The sequence below is a fragment of the Mus caroli genome, unplaced genomic scaffold (genome assembly GCF_978045245.1).
Source record: "Mus caroli unplaced genomic scaffold, Mus_caroli_1 scaffold_16, whole genome shotgun sequence".
NCBI classification, from domain to species: domain Eukaryota; kingdom Metazoa; phylum Chordata; class Mammalia; order Rodentia; family Muridae; genus Mus; species Mus caroli.
Window position 1 is genome coordinate 38,254,481 of NW_028227271.1, and position 24,381 is coordinate 38,278,861.

General features: G+C 40.8%; 1 protein-coding gene across 3 annotated transcripts in view; it reads right to left on the reverse strand.

Moving 5' to 3' along the window:
- The window catches only part of Efr3a (EFR3 homolog A), an 86,228-nt gene extending 68,560 nt beyond the window's left edge, over positions 1-17,668 (reverse strand). Inside the window, exon 1 of one of the 3 annotated variants that reach the window (XM_021182859.3) lies at positions 17,454-17,668. In XM_021182859.3, coding sequence (XP_021038518.1) covers positions 17,454-17,463 — 10 coding nt within the window. In that variant the 5' untranslated portion in view covers positions 17,464-17,668. Of the gene's footprint in view, positions 1-16,318; positions 16,338-17,453 lie in introns of those variants that run through there. The other 2 variants (XM_085831344.1, XM_085831345.1) reach the window with 2 other exon arrangements.
- Between the last annotated feature and the right edge of the window lie 6,713 nt (positions 17,669-24,381).

Here is a 24,381-nt window from a genome sequence, read left to right on the forward strand (position 1 = left end):
TACATCTTTATTGTGACTTTACAAATATGTACGTAGCATCAATGTACTGCTACCCTGCTGTCCACAATGAATACTTGATAGAGCCAAAATCAGAGTTGAGTTTTTCTGCAGATTTTTAGTTGAGCATTTTTTTAAAAAGGAGGGGTGGGGAGACAAGTAGAGTGTCCAGTTAAATAAACCCAGGTAAAAGAGCTTTGAGAAAGGAATCCTTGAATTAAGGGTAAACAACCCTTCCCAAGTATGAGCACAAGGGACCTTTCAGACAGTGACCATCCACAGATGCCTTTCTCATAAGTCTAGCCAGGATGAGGAGGCTGGGTTACGTTATTTTTAACTAAACATCCTATGAATATTTGACAAATAAAATATGAGGTATTTTGGGCAAAATTCAAAACAGCTTTCTAATTGACTATTTAAATTTCAACAATATTTTATTTCCTAGTTAGTCATAATGTAACAAAGGTGTTAAATCTGTGGGAGTATTTGTAAATTCCAAGATTATTCTTAGAAGAAATACATTTAATATGCCAACAGCACTGATTCTTCTTATAGATTCTAGAACACCCACAGCATCTACACCATATGTTAAAAGATTTTCCTTTTAACTGAATGATTAAGATGTCTGCCTAAATTGTATTGTAGGGTCTCAACTATTAATCTTAGTAAAATATTTTAAATATCTCTATTATTTAAATTTAAATTAGGAAGGAAAAAACATAGCACAGAATTTGTTGGGCAGGCTTAACTAAAGGAAAAGTTCAACAAAAGCATAATTTCAACCTTCAAGTTCAGTTTGATATATTTCCCCATACTTCCAACTCAAACACAGAAACCTTGAATATTCTCATTCTCCCTACCTCTGTTCCCTTCCTTCCCCCAGCTACCCTCTCTTTCTCTCTCAGTGAGGAGACTGAGTTCATGACCTTATCTATACTAGGCAGGAGCTATCACTGAGCTACAGCAACAGTCTTTCAAGCCCTACAGGAGATGATACATATGTTAGAAGATACTTTCACAAGTTCAAAAGCTGAAATTTGCACATATTCTCTTATAATAAATACATTGTGGCCACTGATTATACAAATGATTGATTTTTATAATAACCAACTCATGATACAGTTGCTCTGAAGTGGGGAGCAGGGATAAAAATGAATATAAAAACTAAACTGAAGAAGGAATGACCACACAGAGGAAGAGATAAGATAAAGGGATAAATCACATTAAGGAGTTTGAAAAAGCCAAGAGAATTCTATTATTTTATGGTTACTTTACAGTATTGGGGGGCGGGGGGGGCTATGTGTAGTTTAATTGAAGTTCTGCCACTTAATACCACCCTCCGACTCAAGCACTGGGGTGCTTTTCCAGTGGAGTCTCCAGACACCCGCAAGGACCCGCACAGGACTCCCCACGGGATCCTAAGACCTCTGGTGAGTGGAACACAGCATCTGCTCCAATCCAATCCTGCGGAACCTGAGACTGTACTAACTAGGGAAGCAGGCAACCCGGCCTCTGCAGGGGCACAAGTCCCTTCCAGTCCACTCGAGTATTGGGGTGCCTTGCCAGAGGAGTCTCCGGACGCCCGCAAGGACCCACACAGGATTCCCCACGGGATCCTAAGGCTTCTGGTGAGTGGAACACAACTTCTGCCAGGAGGCAGGTTCGAACACCAGATATCTGGGCACCTTCCCTGCAAGAATAGAGCTTGCCTGCAGAGAATACTCTGACCACTGAAAATAAGGAGAGAGCCAGCCTCCCAGGTCTGCTGATAGAGGCTAACAGAGTCACCTGAGGAACAAGCTCTAACCAGAGACAACTATAACAGCTAGCTTCAGAGATTACCAGATGGCGAAAGGCAAACATAAGAATCCTACTAACAGAAATCAAGACCACTCACCATCATCAGAACGCAGCACTCCCACCCCACCTAGTCCTGGGCACCCCAACACAACCGAAAATCTAGACCCAGATTTAACCCAGACATAGTACTACCGGAGGATCCAGCAATACCTCTCCTGGGCATATATCCAGAAGATGTCCCAACCGGTAAAAAGGACACATGCTCCACTATGTTCATAGCAGCCCTATTTATAATAGCCAGAAGCTGGAAAGAACCCAGATGTCCCTCAACAGAGGAATGGATACAGAAATTATGGTACATTTACACAATGGAGTACTACTCAGCTATTAAAAAGAATGAATTTATGAAATTCCTAGCCAAATGGATGGACCTGGAGGGCATCATCTTGAGTGAAGTAACACAATCACAAAAGAACTCACACAATATGTACTCACTGATAAGTGGATATTAGCCCAAAACTTAGGATACCCAAGATATAAGATACAGTTTGCTAAACACATGAAACTCAAGAAGAATGAAGACTGAAGTGTGGACACTATGCCCCTCCTTAGAACTGGGAACAGAACACCCATGGAAGGAGTTACAGAGACAAAGTTTGGAGCTGTGATGAAAGGATGGACTATCTAGAGACTGCCATATCCAGAGATCCATCCCATTATCAGCATCCAAAGGCTGACACCATTGTATTCACTAGCACGATTTTGCTGAAAGGACCCAGAGATAGCTGTCTCTTGTGAGACTATGCCGGGGCCTGGCAAACACAGAAGTGGATGCTCACAGTCAGCTAGTGAATGGATCACAGGGCCCCCAATGGAGGAGCTGGAGAAAGTACCCAAGGAGCTGAAGGGATTTGCAACCCTATGGGTGGAACAACATTATGAACTAACCAGTACCCCGGAGCTCTTGACTCTAGCTGCATATGTATCAAAAGATGGCCTAGTCGGCCATCACTGGAAAGAGAGGCCCATTGGACATGCAAACTTTATATGCCCCAGTACAGGGGAACGCCAGGGCCAAAAAAAATGGGAATGGGTGGGTAGGGAAGTAGGGGGAAGGTATGGGGGACCTTTGGGATAGCATTGGAAATGTAATTGAGGAAAAGATGTAATAAAAAAATATAAAAAAAACAAACAAAAAACAAAAAACAAAAAAAAAAAACAAAAAAAAATACCACCCTCCAATAATAAGGATATGTAACAAACAATCCAGTGCCAGGCATGGAAAGGCTCCTTCTGAGCTGTTGATGAAGGAAGTCTAAGAGAATGCCCCAGACAGTCTACACTGTTGTCACTCTCAATGCCTTCCAGAAATGAAGGTAACACCCTATTGCTGAAGAGACCACACACCTCAGATAAACAATCTGAAGGAATCAATCTGGATTTGGCCTGAAGACTTCCTCACTGAGAACTCTCTCTTATAGTTTCGGGAGGAGCCAAGCAAATTGCAAACTGAAAAAAAATCAGTAATTTTATCCAGCCCTAACATCAACAAACCACAACAATAACCACCATGGCAGGATATTTTAAAAGACACTTGTATTCTGGGAGTAACTGCCAAAAACCTAAAAATAAAAATAAAAAATAAAAAAAGCTTTTTGCATCAGAGAACATTAAAAAAGCCAAAGTGGTCAAAATGCAGAGATAAACTAATTATGGGGTAGGAGGGTCAATATACATTTACAAAGTAACCCCTACACTTAAGGCTCAAGGAACAGCAGGGAAGGAGATGAATAGACTATTAGGAGCCACTGGACAAGGATATTTGCTTTGAGGCACTCTCTTCTAAATAAGAAAGAGGAGGAGGAAGGGGAGGAAGAAGAGGAGGTTGGCGAAGAGGACAACAACAACAACTATGATGACAACACTAAGTGGCAAGTGGTAGAGTGGTTCTGGGAAGAGTTGGAGCAGGAGTGGGGGTAAACATGATCAAGACATAATTTATGGAATTCCCTAAGGATTAATAAAAATATTACAGAGTCCTGCTTGGCCATGTGTAAGGGACAAGTGTAACATGGTTTCCTGCCCCTGGAACAGAGCCAGCAGGGTGTGGGCCTCCATGAGTGTTGATGGCTGCTGGGGCCTTAAGGCTTGTTTGCATAATACAGTCCGTATTTTCATGTTCTTCCTTTTAAGAATGCCCTCTGCCAAGGTTAATGATGCCATGATAATCACAGATAGCACAAGTCAAGAGACAAGGGTGTGGCTAATGTCTCAGCAAAATGGTAAATGCTGACACCTTCAGGACAGTCCTTAAGCCTGTGGGAAAGAACTCTGAAAACTTCAGTTCAAGAATATATAACTTCTCAACTATGAAAAATATAAGGATGCAATATGAACTGTATACGGAACTTAGTAGATCTAAAAGAACAGAGGCGGCTGCACTTGGAATGAGTTTGTCAGAATACAAAGGTAGGTAGATTCCTAAATTCAAGGTCAGCCTGAGACAAAGCTAGGCTGTACCCAAGCATGGTAGAAATGGTAATCCCAGGACAGGACCCCAAGCGGCTAGCTCATAGTCTGTGCTTACAAAGGCAGGCAGATCTCTGAATTCATTTGCAATGTTAGAAAAATGTGTTTGCTGTCTCTTTCTAAGAAACTCAAGGAGTCATTAAGGAATGCTGATTCATGGGAAAATAAAAAAGGAACCTGGTGTAATGACTGAATTGATGTGTAAATAAAAGACTGGGCTTTTGATCTGCAAGAGATGAGCTATCTAGAGAATTTTTGGAATTGCAAGAGAGAGCTGTCTCAGGGAGGTGGGGGAGTCTGGAAAGCTGTCTCAAGCAGAATTTAAGCCGTCAGCTTCTATGTAACCCATGATTTGACTTCAAGTTGCTACTTTCGCAGCTCCCAGAAGCCCCTTCCTCAGGAGCCCTCACCCAGTCAAGATGGGACGTTGGCAAAATGTTATATTATGAAAACAAAAAACAAACAAACAAACAAGACTGTAAAAAGAAACTTTCTAATCAATATTTTTGGAATGGATCATAAAACATATTATACTACCATAAGATTTCAATCTATTGCTAAAATTTCTCAAGTCTGAAAGTAAAGATATAAGCAAACAACCTATTTTCTGTGGAATTATACATAAAGAATCTAGAAAACTAAGTATTTGTGGTACTTTTTAAATTTTAAATAATAGGTTTACTCTTAAAAACGGAAAGGATCAATAGAAAATCATCTCACCCCTGTGCAAACACCATTAAGCACTTACGAACACTGACTGAGTCACAGGACAACTTTAGACAGAAATGTCAAAGTGGTTGAATCAGCTGCCACTGTGGCAAAAGCAGAGCAGCTAAAGTACCAGTAATTACATTCAGCCCTCCCCATGGTGCTGGGAACTACCATCATCTTTCCATATTTTATCTACATGCTACTATACCTATCAGGGAAGACCCAACAGCAAGAGCAGTCATCTACACAGTTTAAACAGCAAAAAGATCCTGATCACCACATCACACCACCCTGAAGAGCTCACAGGGAAGGAAGAGAGAGCAGTATTAGTGTAGGAAAAAGGTCTCAATGAAGCAAACTGATGCTCTTAGTGACAGACAACAAGTCTCTAATCACTCTTCAATTCTGTCGTTGAAATAAGCCTTTCCTCAAGAACGTTATTACATGCACACAGCCATTTGCTGCCTGAAAACCACTCCATTCTTTCACAAATACATAATGCAATGAAGCTTGAACACAGCAGCAATAGAATAAGCTACTAGTAGTCTGGTTCTATACACTTTGCTTTAGATTACACATACTGAGGTGCCCTAACTTCTATTTGCAAACTTCCCAACTACCAGTCTGCATACACTTAACATAATTTGACAGTCTCTTCTCCCAGACAGGAAGCAGTGGCAAGACAGTTAAGAACAGAAGTATAGGATTACATGTATTGGGCCTGAAATATGACAACTACTTTGAAGTTCAAAATTTTAAAACACCTTCCTTGATGCTCCATAAATTTTTTCTCGATTGTCATAATATCAGGTCAGACTGTAAGAGAATGTCGCTACTACTATTTCTTGCTACTTTGAACTACTCAAAAGCTACCATAAACAGATAGCCTGACTAGCATAGGAAACTGCCAGGCAGTGGTGACACACGCCTTTAATCCCAGCACTTGGCAGGCAGGGGCAGGTGGATTTCTGAGTTCAAAGCCAGCCTGGACTACAGAGTGAGTTCCAGGACAGCCAGGGCTATACAGAGAAACCCTGTCTCGAAAAACAAAACAAAATAAAACAAACAAAAAAAGAAAACAAGTACAAACCCTCATGTGACTCTCTGGTTAGGATAAATTTGCTAAACACACCTTTGTTCCCCAATAGATTGTGCTCCCCCATTAGACTTTGCTCCTCTACCAAAGACAACAGCTATAACAATATCTATCTGACACTGAACAAAAGAATTGATAACCTCCCCCCCCCCCCCGTGTGTGTGTGTCTGTGTGGGTGTGTGTGTCTGTGCACGGTCATTTTCCCACTCTTATGATTTACTTTGAGTATTTCCCCTACGCTAGCCTTTCTGGTATGCTCACTATTTCTGTCATATCATTTAAGGCGCTCTGCTTTTTGAAAGTATTGTCTATTCATCTTTCTGTTAGTGTCATGGATACTCTCTCTCCTGAACTACCACAGCCATTCTCAAGGCTTTTTTTTTAATCTCCTTTATGTTGCATGTGCATAATAAATGGTATAACCTTTTTGAAGCTAGGGTCTTCTTTATCCAACCCTGCATTCACTATCTAGTCTATGCCATGCAAATGTAGGCATTAAAATATTAAGTATGTCCCTAACATATCCACCAGAAAAGCAAAATTGAAAGAGAACATCCCTGGATCTACTAGCACACTTGCATCATCTGTAACAGAAATAACTACATAGAAGAGCTATAATATATTCAGTCCTGGAGACTGGTAGTCCAAAAAGGTGAGACACCATCAGCTAAATTGCTTTGGGTTTTGCCTCAGAGTTCATGAGCTTTTGACTCTAAACATCTTGTATTTTCTATCTACTTTTTAAAAGCAGTCAATGTCACTTTCCTACAGAAATTGAATGTAGAACATCACATATAAGAGATTAAAAAACCAAAACCAAAACCAAAAAGCAAAGCTACTCTAATCAACGCTGGGTGGGCCACCTGCTCAATGTCTTTGGCACCTTTTTCACATTATTACACCTGGCATGGAAGGGGGCATTTTGAAAACTCATGTTTCAGAGGCACCCCAGGCTTCCCTTCCTCTGCCTGTCAATGAGGGTTAAAAGCAGCAAACATCCTGTGCCACACCAGGGAATGGAGTTTCGTAAATAAAGTCACTATGAAAAGAACTGACCCATCTATCTGTCATCTCTTTCTGGGATCTAGATAGTTCCATTTTGTGAAGTGCTGTGTTACAAGGCTAAGACTGTCCATTGTGCCAAGTATATTTCACCTTTCTAAAGCCATTAAAAATGCTAGGGTGGAGTGGACAAGTTACCCATCTGCTTCAGCAAATTGAAGACAATGAACTTCTGAATGTCAACCTAAGTCCTGAGTAACTATCCTTTTCTGCCAACATGCCTGTCCTAAAACATTAACAAGTATTTCTGCCTCTAAAACCAAACAATTACATAAATATAATATTGCATCTACAAATTTTTAAGAGATACTATCTTTTCCCAGTTATTGAGTCAATTATCTAGGAAAGCAAAGCAAAACAAAACCCTTTTAACTAAGTTCCTAAAACCAACAATTTAAGTTAGATGTCACAAAAGGGGCACTCCTCTCATTTCTCAGGACCTGTGCTAATCAAGCGTGTTTTGCATGTTCATGAGATCCCAGGAATCATAACAGCAAATGTGGTACCTTGTACTTCAGTCTACTCAGCAGGTGTGAGAGCCACTTAAAGTTAACTTGCAACTGGAGCACCAAAAATAAGGTAGTGAATTATCAAGACATCTGCTCAAAAATGCCCATTAGGGAGTCACATGTGAAGAATATTTACCATTATCCAGAAAACTACTGGAGTGCAAATGGTAAAGAGAAAAGGTGAGGTTAAATAACTCATCAAGTAAGAGGGGAAATGATGGCAGTTAGAAATAATTCCTCCTGAAGGCATGCAACAAATGGTTTAATGGCTAAATTTAGAATAGATAAATTTAGTTCAGAGGTACAATGAGAGAGTGGTTCATTTCTTAATAAAATATAGAATTATGCCAACAATAATTAGAGTTAGAGAGCAAGAGACAAAGGTGCCAAAGAGGAATGGGATGCCTTCCATGGAAAGAATAAAAATACTATTTAGCTTCTATTTCCTTCAGAACATCCTCAAGAACTGGCTCATTTCAAGAACTGAATGAGCCTGGCAGAATTTTGACAGGTCTGACATTAATCATAGCAGGAACTGCCAACATTCACTTTGTGATCCCACTTGCTTAAAACTGTATTCACTCCACAATAGACATTCATTCCAAAGAAGATACAAAAAACTATCAACTCCCATAAAATGAACTCCCCCACAGTGACTCATCTCACCTGTTCAGGATTTCAAGACTAAAACCACTACTTAATAAAGCATAAAACACTTCAATCAGAAGAGACAAGTGATAGATTGCCCCCTCCTGTGCTTCCTGTTCACCAACACACTGCCCGACCTTGGCAAAGCACTCACTGAAGCTCACATCTCTGAGCATCTCACAGCAATCAGATGCCAGGCACCGCTTTCCTATGTAGCTAACACCATGTGGTTGGTTGGTTTGTTTGTTTTTTTCTCCTAGTCTGCAGGCTACAAGAAGAAACTGTTCAGTAGTTCCAATGTCTTGTTTTCGGTTTTGAAAAAGTTGCATTAAGGCTATAACCTTAAGCTCTTTTTTTTTTCTAATTATAGAGTGTTAATGTAGAAAATTTGGAAATCAAATTAAGAAAACAAATTCCCCAGGCATACTAGTACACAATTATAATCCCCAGCAATTGGGAAGCTGAGGCAGTGGGAATGCTAGTTTCAGCTCAGCCTGTGTTATGGGTAAAACACTGTACATAAGTCTGCTTGGTGTTATTTTAGTCTAATTTGTTGATTAGAGACAGGATCTCACTATGTGGCCTAAGGTTGCCTCAAATCCTAGTTTAGTGTCCCAAGGGCTGGAATTACTATAGCGTGGCTTCATGAGTATTCTTTTTAATTAATGCATAATATTTTGGTTTTTTTGGTTTTTTGTTTTCTTGTTTTTGATTTTTGGTTTTTTGGAGACAGGGTTTCTCTGTGTAGTCCTGGCTGACCTGGAACTCACTCTGTAGAACAGGCTGGCCTCGAACTCAGAAATCTGCCTACCTCTGCCTCTCAAGTGCTGGGATTAAAGGCGTGGGCCACCACTGTATGGCTTCAAAGGATGTTCTATATGTATCAATTCCCTGTTACTGGAAACAAGTTTCTAGGTTTTCACAGACATTTTTTTGTTTTGTTTCGTTTTGTTTTTTTGGTTTTTCGAGACAGGGTTTCTCTGTATAGCCCTGGCTGTCCTGGAACTCACTCTGTAGACCAGTCTGGCCTCGAACTCAGAAATTCACCTGCGTCTGCCTCCCGAGTGCTGGGATTAAAGGCATGCGCCACCACGCCCGGCTTCACAGACATTTTGATGCAAAAATATCTCGATGTTCTTTGGTAAGACCTGCTTACAGACAGAAGCCTGGTATGACTATCCTGAGAGGTCCTGCCAGCACCTGTCTAAGACAGATGCAGACACTCACAGCCAACCTTTGGACTGATCCCGGAAACCCCAATGGAAGAGTTGGAGAAAGCACTGAAGCTGAAGGGGATTGCAACCCTGTAGGAAGAACAACAATATCAATTAACCCAATACCTCAGAGCTTCCAGGGACTAAACTACCAACAAAGAGTAAACAATGGCCAGTCCATGGCTCCTGCTACATATGTAAGAGAGGACTGCCAGATCTGCCATTAGTGAGAGGGGAGGTACTTGGTCCTGTGGAGGTCTGATGCCTCAGAGAAGGGAAATGCTAGAGGGGTGAGGCAGGAGTGGGTGAGTGGGCAGGGGAGGCAAAAGGGATGGGGATGAGGTGAGGGTGAGGGTGGGGGTTCATGGAAGGAGACCGGGCAGAGGGATAACATTTGAAATGTAAACAAATAAAGTGATTAATAAATAAAATAAATAATTAAAAAAATTCATTTAAGAATAGATTCCTAGAAGTCACTGGGCCAGTGGATATAAACCCTAGACCAGTTGATAATACATTTTTAATCTGCTTTCCAAAGAAATTTGAACCAATCTGCAGTTCTAGCATTTGTATTGAACCTCACTGCCTCCATATATTATTGTTCTGACAACCTATCAAACCAAAAATGGTTTGGCTTTTTGTAGCAGTGAGTTTAGCTACTCCACTTTGGCTCCCAGTAGGTCAAGCACTTTCAGCCACTTGTCCAGGAACTCTTTGGATCCTCCAATGAAAACACACACACACATATATTAGCATATTTTTGAAATGTCTTGGCTACTCAAAGACTGGGCAGTTCTAATCCTCCCATGGCTAGCATACTTTTCCTTCCTGTACTCCTAGCTCAACACCTCCTAAAATCTACCTTTAACTTTGCTACCCTGTTACCTTCTGTGAGGCTCACTGGTCTCTGTTGCCTAAGATGCTTCTGGTCAGCCCTTCTGGGACCACTTTCCCTACCCTCCTATGTTTCAGATGATCTTCCCTCTGCAGCTCTAAATCTGATCCATCTCTCTCCCCTGAGTCATGGCAATTCTGTCTGCTTTTTCCCAGTTCCTAGCCTGCACATATCTAAAGGTCCCACTCCATCTCCCTTTGTCTCGCCAATGGCCACTGGCATCTTTATTGATCGATCAAAAACCAATAGGGGTCAAGGACCTTCACTGTTTGGACACAAAGATTCAGAATTAAATCAAAGCACTAGAACCAATCCCCAGCAGCTTTTAATCTGCAATTCTTTATTAATAAAATGGATAGCAGATATAAGTGTGTACTCTTAACTATATAAGGCTGGTAGTATTTTACCTTCAGATTTGTATAAATAAAACTGTCAGTTTTTAATTTAATAAATTATCTTAGCTCCTGAGTTAGCCGTGATTCTACCAAACTTCTCTCCTCAACTCTTTCTGTCGTGGAGGAATGGGATGTATGTAGTGAGCACACTCTCACGATTCAGACAGCCTGGGTTCTAGAGGCAAAGCATGATCCAGATGAGTGGTACACAGTCTTCCTGATTTCAGCTGCCCCTTTGCCAACTGGACTAAATATCCTCATGGCTCAACGACTGTCTTAAGTGATTCTTGAGTTATAATTCTTGACACATTATTTTTATAAAAATATGCTGAAGATTCAGCCACATAATTAAAATATTTGGGGAAAATATGTAAAACTCAGCAGAAAAAAAGCAAAAGCGGAGTACTGAGAACGGCATGTTTCTGCTGAGTAACAATGGACTTCACGCCATTGTGGTGATCTGTTTGATCTTTCTAACAAATTCTGCTGTGTCGTAAGTCATTTCAAACTATAGAGAAATTTGGGGTAACATTTTTCATTTTCCTGAGGAAGAATCATCAGGATATTCATTAGATTCTCAATAGGATTCATTTAGCAAAATATATAAGATGTTTAACCTGGATAAAATGTTGATATCCTATCTTCTTGGCCATCTTTCCTGAAATAGTTGGTGGCCAACTGGGCCTTCTCATGTCTTCTACTATATATTATAATACATAATATTTCAATAATAATACCCACAAAAGATTTTCCTACTACCATAGACTAACAGGTTGACCATTTCCTGCCTAAAGCCCGAAAAGGCAACCTTAATGTCATACAAAAATGGAGTATGTAAAAAAAGAGAAATAATTAAAACACACCCAAACCCACATGCACACACACACACATATAGTGGAGCCCCTATTCAAAATGCTATTCAGACAAGAACACTCAGGGTGTAACAGAGATGCTCTAAAACTACAGGAGTAATGGTACCATCTTTACTAAAATCCAGAATTGCACTATCTAGAATATAAACAGTCACTAGACTAAGGAGAAATATGCTATCCTGTAGAGAATGAGGTTTGCCAACTATAGCCCATCACACTACTAGAAGAATACTAAATGACGACTAGATCATCCAATGTCAGAGTTCAACCATGATATTTCTTTTCATTTCACACACTCAGCTCCTAGCTCTGCCTACTAAACCACAAAGGACCTTTTATTTATTTTTTTCCTTTTATGTATGTGGAAGGGTAAGGGACAACTAGCAATAATAATAACAACAGCAATAATAATAGCTTATTATTATTGCTGTTATTATTGTTGTTGTTATTACCCTAGAAAACCAGAGGAACTTGGCTTCCACTGGTCTTGCTTTTAAGTTGCCCATTCAAAATTAAAGTAGTAGAAACTGACTTCCCCCAGAAAACTAGCTTCTTCCTCTCATCTGCCCAATTATTCAGACAGTTTACTGAAATACATAAAACATTCCTTAAATGCTGGTGAAAAAAATGAGATACTGCAAGGGAGGTGCTATACATCCCTAGTCCCTGAAGGAACCTGATTAGAGTCAATTCTAGGGTCAAGTTCAAGTAGATCACTGCTGACCAGAACAGGCCTAGAAGCTGTCTCAGCCTCTGGGTTAAGGAGTCATTTCAGGTCACAGGTGGGCTGAACATCCTAATGGTTTGAAAGCAGAACAGGCTGTGGACACAGCTTGATTTGTAATATTTAAATATTTAGAACTAGAGCAGTTCTTTTGAGGTTATAATTTTAATTCTGTCCTCCAGGGGATATATGGTAATGTCTGTAAACAGTTTTGGTTCTTCCAACTGTGGAGGTCTTTGGTGGGAGGCAGGTACTGCTGGTGGCCTTTGTAGATAAAAGCCAAAGATGTTGCTAGTATTCTATAAAACATAGGCTCCTGCTACCACTTCCTCCTTTAGCCACCACCACCACCAAAATAGCTGGTCCAAGGGACCAATGGTACAAAGGCTGAAAATTCTCATTTATAGTATGAAGTGCAGACATCTGCACTGTCTTCCATCTCAAAAACATCCCGGAAAATCTGGTAAAAAATCTGATTATAACATATCTTTATTAAAACAAAACAAAACAAACAGTAAGTTGGAAAGTGCTAGTATGCCTACAAATAGCCACTGTGGCTGTGAACATATTTTCAGTCCTTAATTGCTTCTCTGCACTACAATGGCACATGAAACTATTCCATTCCTCTGCACTACAAGAGTAAATGAAACTATTCCATTTCTGGCTCCTACCTCCTCCAGCCTTATCTCAACATTTGCATAATCTTTAAAACAGGTCTGCTTTTACTCATGAATGGAACTTATTGAAGCTTATGGTTCATGTGCTGTGGGGATGCATGTCTTTAATCCCAGCACTTAGAAGGTAGAGGAGGGCAGATCTCTGAGTTGAATCCATCCAAGTCTACAAAGTACATTCCAGGCCGGCCAACAATACAGAGACCCTATTTTTGAAAAAGAAACAACAGAAACAGAAACAGAAACAGAAACAGAAACAAAAACAGAAAAAGAGAAGAAGAAGAAGAAGAAGAAGAAGAAGAAGAAGAAGAAGAAGAAGAAGAAGAAGAAGAAGAAAGAAAAGGAAAGAAAAAGAAAAAGAAAAAGAAAAAAAAGAAAAAGAAGTCTTTCAAATAGCAATCAAAGCAGTATCAAGGTAAAAGTTATCCTGTGAGAAGAAAACAAAAACAAAACAAAACAAAACAAAAAATACAAAAATACAACTCTGGGTGAAGGAAGAAGGCTGGAGAGATAAAGAAGGAAATATGGGAGGGGAGAAACATGGACAAACGATAATATAAATAAATATGAATGAACATCAAGACTCCAAACCAAATAACATGAATGCATTTGAATGTCCTATGGGTCTCAATGTTAAATGCCCACTGACCTCATTTGCTAAAAAGCTTTCTTCAGTTTCTTTTCTTGTTGCTGTGATAAAATAGTCTGACAAATCAGTTCAAGGAAGAAAGGGTTTATTCTGGCTCAAGAACTCAAGAGTATAGTCCTTTATGATAGAAAACTCAAAGCAGCAGAAGTCTGAAGCAGTGGATATATTGTATGCATGATGAGAAAGCAGAGCATGATGAATGCATACTGGAGTTCAGCAGTCTTCCTTAATTTATCAAGCCAGGATTCCCTGCAAAGGAATGATGCCACCCACAGTGGACTGGTATTTCCCTCTCATTTAGCCCAATCAGGGTAATTCCCCATGAGTATGCTGCTCGGGAACCTGTCCTCCAGTTGATTCCAGATTCTGTCAAATTGGTAAAACTAAAGAGCACAGGCTTGGTTGCTAGCTAGTGAGCTTTAACGTAGCAAATGGAACACACGTGCACTAAAGTAAAGAAATAACTGTGGGGTGGGCCTCTGGAGCCTCCTCTATGTCTCTCTTTCCTGGCTGTTAAAGGTGAACAGCTTTCTTGTGAGAGCCTTCCTCTACCATCCTTTCTGGCCATGTTTCTATACTTCCACAGGTCTAACAGCAATGGATTCAGTGGACTCTGGACTGGCACCTCTGAAGCCATGAGTCAAGTTTAATCTTCTCTCAAGATGTCTTTTTGCAGGTTTGTCACAGTGATATAAAGCTAAAACAACATGTAATGTTTCTAAAAACTCCAATTATCACCCATCCTTCAGGATTCATTCTGCACTTCGTCTGTAAGACAGTGATAACAGTTAAATATAATTAGCCTTATTCAAGTATAGGCAGTCGGCGGTCGCACCCACATTACCACCGTCTAACAGACCTAACCTAATAGCAATGATATCTAAGTGTCAAAAGAAAGCATCAGCCACACACCGAAAACAGTTTAATAACAAACAACAAACAGTTCAGTGAATTCTCCCAGCTAATATCTAATAATTTCTCATACATAAGAGCACATCTTATTGGGCTTGTTTTTAAACACAAGATGTGGATGAATTAAGAAGCCCCTTCCATAAAAGCAGTTTGTTAGACTTTAAATCCATGCCTTTATAATGGAGTATTGCTTAGCGCACCTGCAGAATCCCGCCTTCTTCCCAGATTCCTGAGGCAGGGCTGAAGTCTGGGCAAATGATCAACTTTTTTATAAGCAAATGTCTCTTGAAGTTTACAAAAAAATTCATAGAATTTTGGCATAGCTTACATTTTTGTCAGTATAGCTTATACAGAAACAAAAAGTTTATTCAACTTTGGCTAAAGACAAATAAACATTATCTATGTTCAATGAAGATATTGGGTAAAGGGGCCAAATATGTGTCCAAGTACTGGTTCCTCTCTATTTATGACCTCAAGAAGCCATCAAGACTTACTAAAACCCATACATGGTGTTACACTTCCACAACCCTTTAGCAGTGGCAGAAGGATCACAAGTTCTAGGATAGCCTGCTCTATATAATGAGCCACTGTCTAAAAACAAAATGAAATTGTGATTTAAAAAAAAAAAATCTGTGCCTCTGCCTCCTGATCTTCAAAAATAAAAAGATTGGATTAAGAAACCTAAACTTTCCTTCCAACTCAAAAGCCTTTGACATTAAAAGTTAAACTTCAGTCTAGGTTTGAACAAAAAATCATCTAATGAGAGCCCTGATGTCAGCCAGCCAACTACAGACTAAACATGGAATGACAAGGACAGGAGCTGTTCTGTGCTGGACCTTTCTGGCAGACATCCTTCTAGATGCTTCCTCAAGGAGTTCTTGGCTCACTAGACAACTCCAACTAAACAATACTCCTTAGGCACACACTTGATTGGCCAGCGTGGCTCCAGCAGGTGAAGGTGGCTTCTGCTATCAGTGTCATTTCAATTCCAAGTGAACAACAAAAACAACAATAGAATGATTTATCTGTGAGCTGCTTGCAGAGTTCTAGAACCCGAGATTAAAGCGATCCTCTTTAACCCTTCAGTTTGTAGAAAAACACAGCATTTCATTAGCTAAAACACTTAACGGTTAACTGGCTGAACATCTAAATAACGATGTTTTTTTAAAAAAAAATTAATTTCTTTTCCTAAAAGCACCCATAATACCATAATACAGTGACTGGCTGTGTCACAGTCTCTGTTTATACATTTAGTGTCTACTTTAGACACGGGACATCTAAGAAGCACTCCTGCCCACTGAAGTATCTCGGACACCTTGAGGGCTCTGACCATCAGGAGAAAAAAAGCAAGAGCTACCATTTCAGAGCTGAACTTCTGTCCACATCAGTATCTCCCCTGGATTACAGGAGATGCACAGCAACAAACTGACAGATAACTCATGACCATTTCTCTTGACCTTCTATTGACGGTGAGCAATCTGACATGGGAGTTCATGGAAAACTCACTGGACAGAGTAAATAAATCAAACATCCTAAAAATGTAACTATCAGCATCGTCTCAAGGAAACTAGATAATGCTAGCACATAACTAAAAGCTTGATGATTTTGCAGAATTTTAATGGGAATTTTACCAAGACAGTCCATATGCAGTCTCATCTTTTGATGTCCTTTATCTTTCTCCCCTTTCGTTTCCCAGAAGAAGATTGGCACGGTGCTAATTCCAAATAGTCAAATAACAGAACATGAGAGTAAGAATTAATAAACTGGCAATAATGATCATGAACATGAGATACAGAGAATATACCTCCAGGCTGGAGGAATCAAGCAGAAATGTAAAATGAGAAACACAGAATAACGTGCAAACAAAATAAAACACACTTGGTATTTGAGGGGTCAAAGTGACCTTTACATTATGATGAAAGGTTTGACACAGCTCTGAGGCAAATCATTCTATTATTCAGAAAGAAATCTTTACCCAACACTAGAAGAAATTGTGCATTTGAAGCTGCCTAGAAATTCCGTACTTATGTCTACAGAAACCATGCAGGGCTAATTAGGAATTCCGAGAAAAACATTCACAAGTCTTTAAACATCCTATGGTAAGACACTTAAAAGAGCACTACTTGCAAAGACCCTCAAAAACCCATAACCAGCATCAGCCACCCAGTTAGCACGTAATCAATGTGGGCCACATGATTTAAAGCTTCAGCGTGAGTATCTGGGTCACTCTTAGCAACTGTAGTACCTTGTAGTACAAGTGTTTCTCTCTCTAAGCCTCCACTACCAGGGTCATCTCGAAACCTATCGTCCCTCTGGGACAGCCGGGATGCTTGCTGTGAGTGGAGCCCGGGTCCCACCGCAGGCGGGCAAGCCAAAACCGCGTTCAAGTCAGCCAAGAAGTAGTCAGACTGACACACTTTGGGGCAGCCCGGCCTCTGGCCGCAGGGAGGGCTCCAGTCTGTCCCTCGGACCTAAGTCCCTCAAACTAAAGCAGCACAGGCCTCGACCTTGGGGGCACAGTCCAGGTGGGCCCGCGCGGCGAGCGGACCAGCCCGGGCTTCCCGGGTCGCACTGATCTCCGTTACCGCGCCGTCACCGCGGGCCGCCGTCAGTTCCCGTAACGCTCCCGCCTCAGTTTCCCCGAGGGTGCACAGAGATCCCGCGCTCCCCGCCCACGGGACGCTGAAGTCTAAGCGAAACTAACTCAGGGAGGACCGGCGCTTCCTGGAGGCGCTGCCCGCCCGCCCGGCCTGGCCCGACACTCACGGGTAGGCATGGCGACCCGAGCTCGCCGCGCTCGCCGCCGTCCCGGGACTCAGAGGGGAAGCGCGAGCCGCGCCGACCGCAGCATGACTGCGAAAGCCCGGCCACGGACGCCTCGTCGGGGCGGAGGACGAATTGCCGAGAGAGCGGACGCCGACCGGGTACAGCGACCACCGGCCGTGATCCGCGCCCCGTCGACGACGCGGTGGGCCGACCCACGCCCGTGACGTCAGCGCGTTGCCACTGGGAGGCTCCGCCCCCAAGCGCTAAGCTCGGCCCCCAAGCGCTAAACTCGGCCCCCAAGCGGTGACTGCTTGGCTTTGCCCTTACCTGCAGAGTGGGCAGCAGGAAGGCTGACTGTTTTAACTGCAAGGTCACTTTAGGACTGTGAGGGTAAGGCCGATAGCCTTGAGTGTAGCGACTTTACCCAGGCTCCCGTTCGGATCTATTTAACTGCCAGATTTGTGTCGGAAAGCCCAATGCCTTTGAAATGCACTTGGGTTATCTGGGGTGATGGTTGAGCATTTTCTCTGGGGACAGAAGAAAATGTCATTCCTTCTGGGGCTTCCCGTAACTTTCAAAGTGAGACAGTCCTCAGGACTTGGTCTTCTTCTTTCGAACAAGTTCTGAACACTTGGCTAACCCTGTTCTTAGCTCTGGGTATCATTAATATTCTACTTAATGGGTCTATTAGGAGTCACAAATCTGGGTCAACCCTAGAGCCAGGGCATCTCTAATGTGGGCAGTACACATAACATACTCTGGCCACAGCCCCTTTAGAGAAATAAAAGCAATGTCCAGAAGTCCAATACTGTGTTTCCAAAGTGGCTCATTTAATAGACATAGAATTCTGCTATAGAATTACTATAGAATTAGTAATGAGTATATTACTAAGTCCTGAGCTAATGCTGCTGGATAGCATATGGGATGATGTAACTATACACTTAGGTTTGCAGACCTATACCCTGGAGTGTAGTGCCAACTTTCTGCTTAAGAAATAAGATTGTGAAGTCTGAAGAGGAGGAGATAAAGAAGATGAAGTAAGCAGGAAGGCCTGAGGGCAATTACTCTTTGAGTCAACTTGGAATAAAAGAGAATTTGAATTAGCAAAGGCCTTGGAGGAAGGGGGTGGAGAATAGAAGCAATTTCTCGAGTGAGTCATAGAAACGAGTGAAGGGAAGTACACGTAAGAGATGTGAGACTTGTCCCTTGCCGACAGGGAAGGACAAACCAGCAAGGATGAAGCCCATACTTAAACAGGTTTTGTGATTGTAGAGTCGTCAATCTGACAGAATCTGGAATTACCTGGGATGCAGACCTCTGGGCATGCCTGTGAGGATTATCTTGATTAGGTTAATTGAGGTGGGAACACCTGGACAGCATAAGTGCCAAGAGACAGCTCAGCAGCAGAACACACAGAGCACTCGGCTTCCCAGCAGTACAGTCCACTGCTGCTACTTCTTCACCAGAACTGACTGCAACCTTGAACTGTGAACCAGAAGAAGCCCTTTCTATTAGATTCAATATGGTGGGGTGTGCCTTTGGTTCCAGCCAGAGCAGGCAGCTCTCTGTGAGTTTAAGGACAAGTTGGATCTGTATATAAAGTCTCAGGCCAGCTAGGGCTACACAGTGAGATCCTGTACTAAAAATCAACCAAACAAAGTAAACACTTTCTCTCTTAAGTTGCTTATATCAGAAAATTTATCATAGTTACAGAAAAAGTAACTTAGGCTCCAGTGAAGTGTGACCTCTAAATTATTTCCTAGTCTCACTTGTCTCTCCAAGACTTTAACTATCTTTGTATGCCTATACTGTCAGGTTTTACCCTTGTAATATTAATGATACTGTTGCAAGCAATGATATTCTGCCATTGGGATACCTAGTTTTAAAGGAATAGAAAAATGTCCATATTTATAAGTAGGAATACAAATGTACATTGTAACACCCATATTCTTGCCTGGCAGATAGTGGTGAGCTAGAGCCCATTAATTCAATAATTCTACACACTATTGGCTCTTCTTGTTTCATATCCTCAGACTTAACCAAGGTTAAATTGAAAATGTATAAGAGAAAACCACCATTTTTATCTGTGATGAGAACAAAGAGTTGTATTCCTTATTTTTCCTAAATAATATAATATGACAACTGTTCACATAACTTTTACATTGTACTTTTTATAAGTAATCTAGAGATAATTTTAAAGTATTAGGAAAGATGCATGTATGTTATATGCAAATGCAGTGGTGTCTTGTATAAGGGACTTGAAATCTAAGCCATTCTGTATTCAAGGGAGATCCTGGAATAATACCTCTAGATAAGAAAGTATGGTTCTATTTATTCAAGTGCACAAAAACAGTGAAGGTAAAAAAGAAGGAGTCAATAAGCAACTTTGTGTTCAAGCTCTGGATTCATTATTTAACAAACTATTCTATGCTCATTATTGGAGAAATAGTATCAAGTTATCAGTAACAGAGGACTGAGGCATAGACTGGCTGCCTGGTAGAGAAATCTTGGTGGTAATCAGCCACTTAGGAGGCATCAATACTGGTGCAGAAACGACTCTTGGGTGCTTAGCACTGCTTAGCTGTAGAAAAAGAAAGAGCCAAATCTTGACTCTGAAAAAGAATCCCTGTGATTTGTTGGCTGCTGAATAGGAAGCAATAAAGCAGCATCTGTTAGTTACATAACTCCAAGGTTGGAACAAGGAAGCTCGTGGTGCCAGGGGAGCAAAAGAAAAATTGGAAAGGAATGCTGTCTTAGAGCAATACAAGGAGAGGATGGGAGCTTATCTTGGCTATCTTGAGCTTAAAGAGTCATCCAGGAGAGACATCCAAGTTGAAAGGGCTGAAGCCAGCTGGATATACCAGATTGTAAATTCCCATTCTAAAGAACTCAGGAAGGAAAATTTGGAAATTATTGTCCCAGAGACAGAAGCTGCTAAATGTAGAAGTTGAAGAGAGTCCTCTGAAGAAGGATGTGGAGACAGCAAAGTCACATACAGAGAAACAGAGGACAGAAAGAGAGAGAGGGGGACACAGAGAGAGAGAGAGAGAGAGAGACTCAGAGGACACTGTGCCCTAGAAGGCAGGTATGATTCCCAAAAGCAGACATCTCTACTTACATTACCAAAAAAAGATACCAAAGCATTGAAAGAGTCTGGCACATAATATCTTTGTCTTTTTGTCCCCTTGGTCTTTTGGGTTTGTATTGTTGCCAAAAGTGAAATCAGCAACCAAGGATTCTGAACAAGGACAGCTGAAAGACAGGAGACAGAGTTTCGTAACATTTGGAGTTTCATACCTTTTTCTTAGTGAGTGCACATAAGATTTGGGTAGCCCTTCTCCCATATAGCAAGCAGTGTTTTGGCTTTTAAAAATGGATTCAAAGAATGCCTGTGTATTTCCTCATCTCATACTGCTCAGAGCAATGAATCCATCACCACTTCTTGGGCTATATGAATTAAGAACAAATGACTGACCTCTCCCAGGCTGCTTTCTTGTTTCCGCTTACAAATGTTTTCCCCCACCCATTCTCTCTGAGCCAATCTCAAGTAGGACTTGAGATCTAGGCTTTCCCATCCATCACAGCAGTGTTCATCTCTTGTCCAGGAACAGGGTGGGTGTGCCCACCTTTTAGATCTCCCTTCATGAAAGGATGAATTTTGTTGATGTGTGATCCATGGGTATTTGAGGCTATGTTTTTGTCAGGGTATGTAGGAGGTGAAGCACACTGTCTAATATGCAAATATAATGATACCTATGCCTTGCTTAAAACTCATTATAGCTCAGCATCAAAATTCTTTCCCTTCACTTACTACTGGAATGTAGAGGCCTTTCAAAACCTGGCTTTTCTGCATCCTTTATTCTAGGAAACTTTTGTTCATTCTTCCAAACTCCTATGAGTATTTAATGCAATTAAGAATGCTCAAAATCGAATCTTTATTCTCCTTGGCATATGTCCTGAAAGTTTTTGTTAGGAGAGCCCATATAGGTTTATGCTAAAGGAGTCCATTGTATCTATGGTAAGGGTAGGATGTGCAGGAAACCCAGGTGTTCATCACCTGTAAAATGTTCTGGAACTGTGCATGATAAATATCAGCCACATGGCTTGCTCTGAAAAATACAGAGATGACTGACAAAAAGATCATTAATATTTGTGGTTCAGTAATGCTTTAATAAGCGACAAATATACAAAACAGCATTGGTATTTATAATAGGATCTATAATTTCAGAGACTTACCTAGAGTCATAAATTGATCTTAAGGTACTTCTTACCTCCATGTAAACATACCTCAATGTGTCCCTCAATGCCTCCTGCCTTGTATGGCACGTGGGAGGCAGCAGAGACTCCCAGAGATAACTGGAGAAGGTTCTTGAGAGAAATGTGCAAAGAGGCAATGGAATTTGAGCTTAGCACACTCTCCTTTCTAATTCTCTGCTGGGAAGGCCTGAGACATTTGCTAATGGCAGTTTGTAGTAATAAGGCCCTTTTATTGTATTTATAGTCTTCTGAAACTGTTAGCATTGAATCAAAAAAAAAACATTCATTAGTACTTCAATAGAGAAACATTTTCTTTTCTATATTTACTGGTACACTTTCATAATATAGGCCATTAAAAATAGAAGTCCTTTGTCCCTTGGTGTTTTATCCCTTCTTAGAAAATAATTAAAAGATCAAAACTATATTAGAAAGGTCATTGTCCACATTCCTACTAGGGCATTTGGTTTTTGGCCCCAATTCCTCAAAATAGCTCTGCTCCAAGATTAGGCCAATATGTGCTTCAGGTTCTGCACCCTGCTCTGGGATGATTCATTTTTAATTAGCATGCATCTTAGTGCTTCCACAGCAGCTGGAAACAAACTTGCAGGTTATAAAAGATAACTGTGTCTATTCTCCTGAAACTATCTTCCCCCAAAGTCATGATGTGATCAGATTTTTCCAACTTTAGTCAATTTTCAAAATAAATAACACCACTAATTTTCCTCCTTTGAAAGTTTAATTCTTTTCACTCCCCCCACCCCCATTCCCGTTACTTAACGACACAGCTTTCCAATTCTTATGAGACACACATTGGATGTATTTGGGACTTACAATCCCTGCATTTGAGTTGTACATTCCACTTATCTTGTCTTTTTTTCCATTTGTTTACTTGTAGTTTTGTTTATTTTTGAGATTGTATTTTAATTACAACATTTCTCTCTTCCCTTTTCTCTGTTCAAATCTTTCTGAATATTCCCCCTTGCTTGCTTTCTATTACATGGCCTCTTTTTTTCATCAATTGTTATTGCACGTGTATATGTATTTGTATATTCATATGTATGCCTAGGTATAAGCTGTTGAGTCCATATAATGTTACTTGTATGTATTTTTTTCTGGCTAACTGTTTGGTATTTATAACTAATTGGTGTGTTCTTCCTTGTGGAGGACAACCTCTCCTTCTCCCCACTGTACTCTGTTGCCTGTAGTTCTTGGTATACAGTTGAGGCCTCATGAACTTATCCTAGAGATCCTAGTTTCGAATGTCCGTTGATCCCTCCTTGTTTAGCTCCTGTGTGGGCAGTTGTGTTGGTGAGATTTTTATCAGTCAAATTTCTGATGTTTCTAGGAGACACAATCTCAGAAAAAGCCTTGGTACCTGTATCGTGTAAACTTTCACCATGTTCCCTGAACCTTAGATATGGAAATATTTTTGTAGGTGCCTCCATTGGAACTGAATTCCACCACTCTGCATGTTGATTGGTTTCCTGTGGTGGTCACCGTGGAAGAGGAGCTTCCTTCATGAGTGGTGAATACCATACATAGTTGTGAGTATAAGGACAAATAGATTTATAGATTATTGTTAGGGATTATTCTGGTTTACTATATTATTGGTTGTAGAACTGACCTGAAAGCCCCCTCCTTGAGAACTAGATTTCATAGTACCAGAAAACACTATGCAAGCTTCGAAAGGAGGGAAGCAACCAAGAGTCCTACCCAGCTATGGTGCCCATGAGCAACACCATTGACCAGCATGGCACAATAACCCTATGGGTGTAGTAGTGGCACACATACCTTGGTGGTTACCAACTGCTATCTAATTGGGCTTAGGCCTGCTCAACAAGAGGAATTCGTGCTTGATATTATAAACCTAACTAACTATTCAGTGCTAGTGAAATCATAGTTATTGGAGGATATTCTGTCTGTTCCCTTGATACTTTTAATCTCTCTGGACTTACGTTTACTCACTATCAATTGGGAATGTCAATAAAGAAACACATCCTTAGTTTCACAAGCAGTAGTTCTCAATCATTTTTTAAAATTTATTTACTTTTATTTTATGCACATTGGTATGTTTTTGCCTGCACATATGTCTGTTGTCAGATCTTGGAGTTACAGACAATTGTGAGCTGCCAAATGGGTGCTGGGAATTGAATCAGGGTCCTCTGGAAGAGCAGTCAGTACTCTTAATCCCTGAGCCATGAAGTAGTTTTCAATCTTGCTTGTACTTTGTTGTCACCATGGGAGTGCCCCAAGATGCAAATATCAGGATCCCAATCCTAAGACTTACAGATGGGATTTAGTATGCATGGCCTGGACCTAGACCTGACTGAAAGGCCTTAACTTCTCCATGTGTTTTTATGTCTATTATCAACCATGATTGAGATCAGTTGGCATTGGAAAAACTTGAAGCACAAGGGGGTCTAACTCATCCAGTCCTTTGCCTCATGTGACCATTTCTGAAGGTGATTACACATCTCCATGTTGAGACTACAGACATCTGAATTCCAGAGTGATTTTTTTTAACTCATGAATTTGCTAAAATAACTGGAAATACTAATGAGACCAAAGAAAAAGACAGACTTCTATTCATTACCCAGCCTCTCTGAGTCAACATGGACATTGTGCAAGGCACACACTCCTGAACATTTCCTAAGCCAACATCTCAGTCATG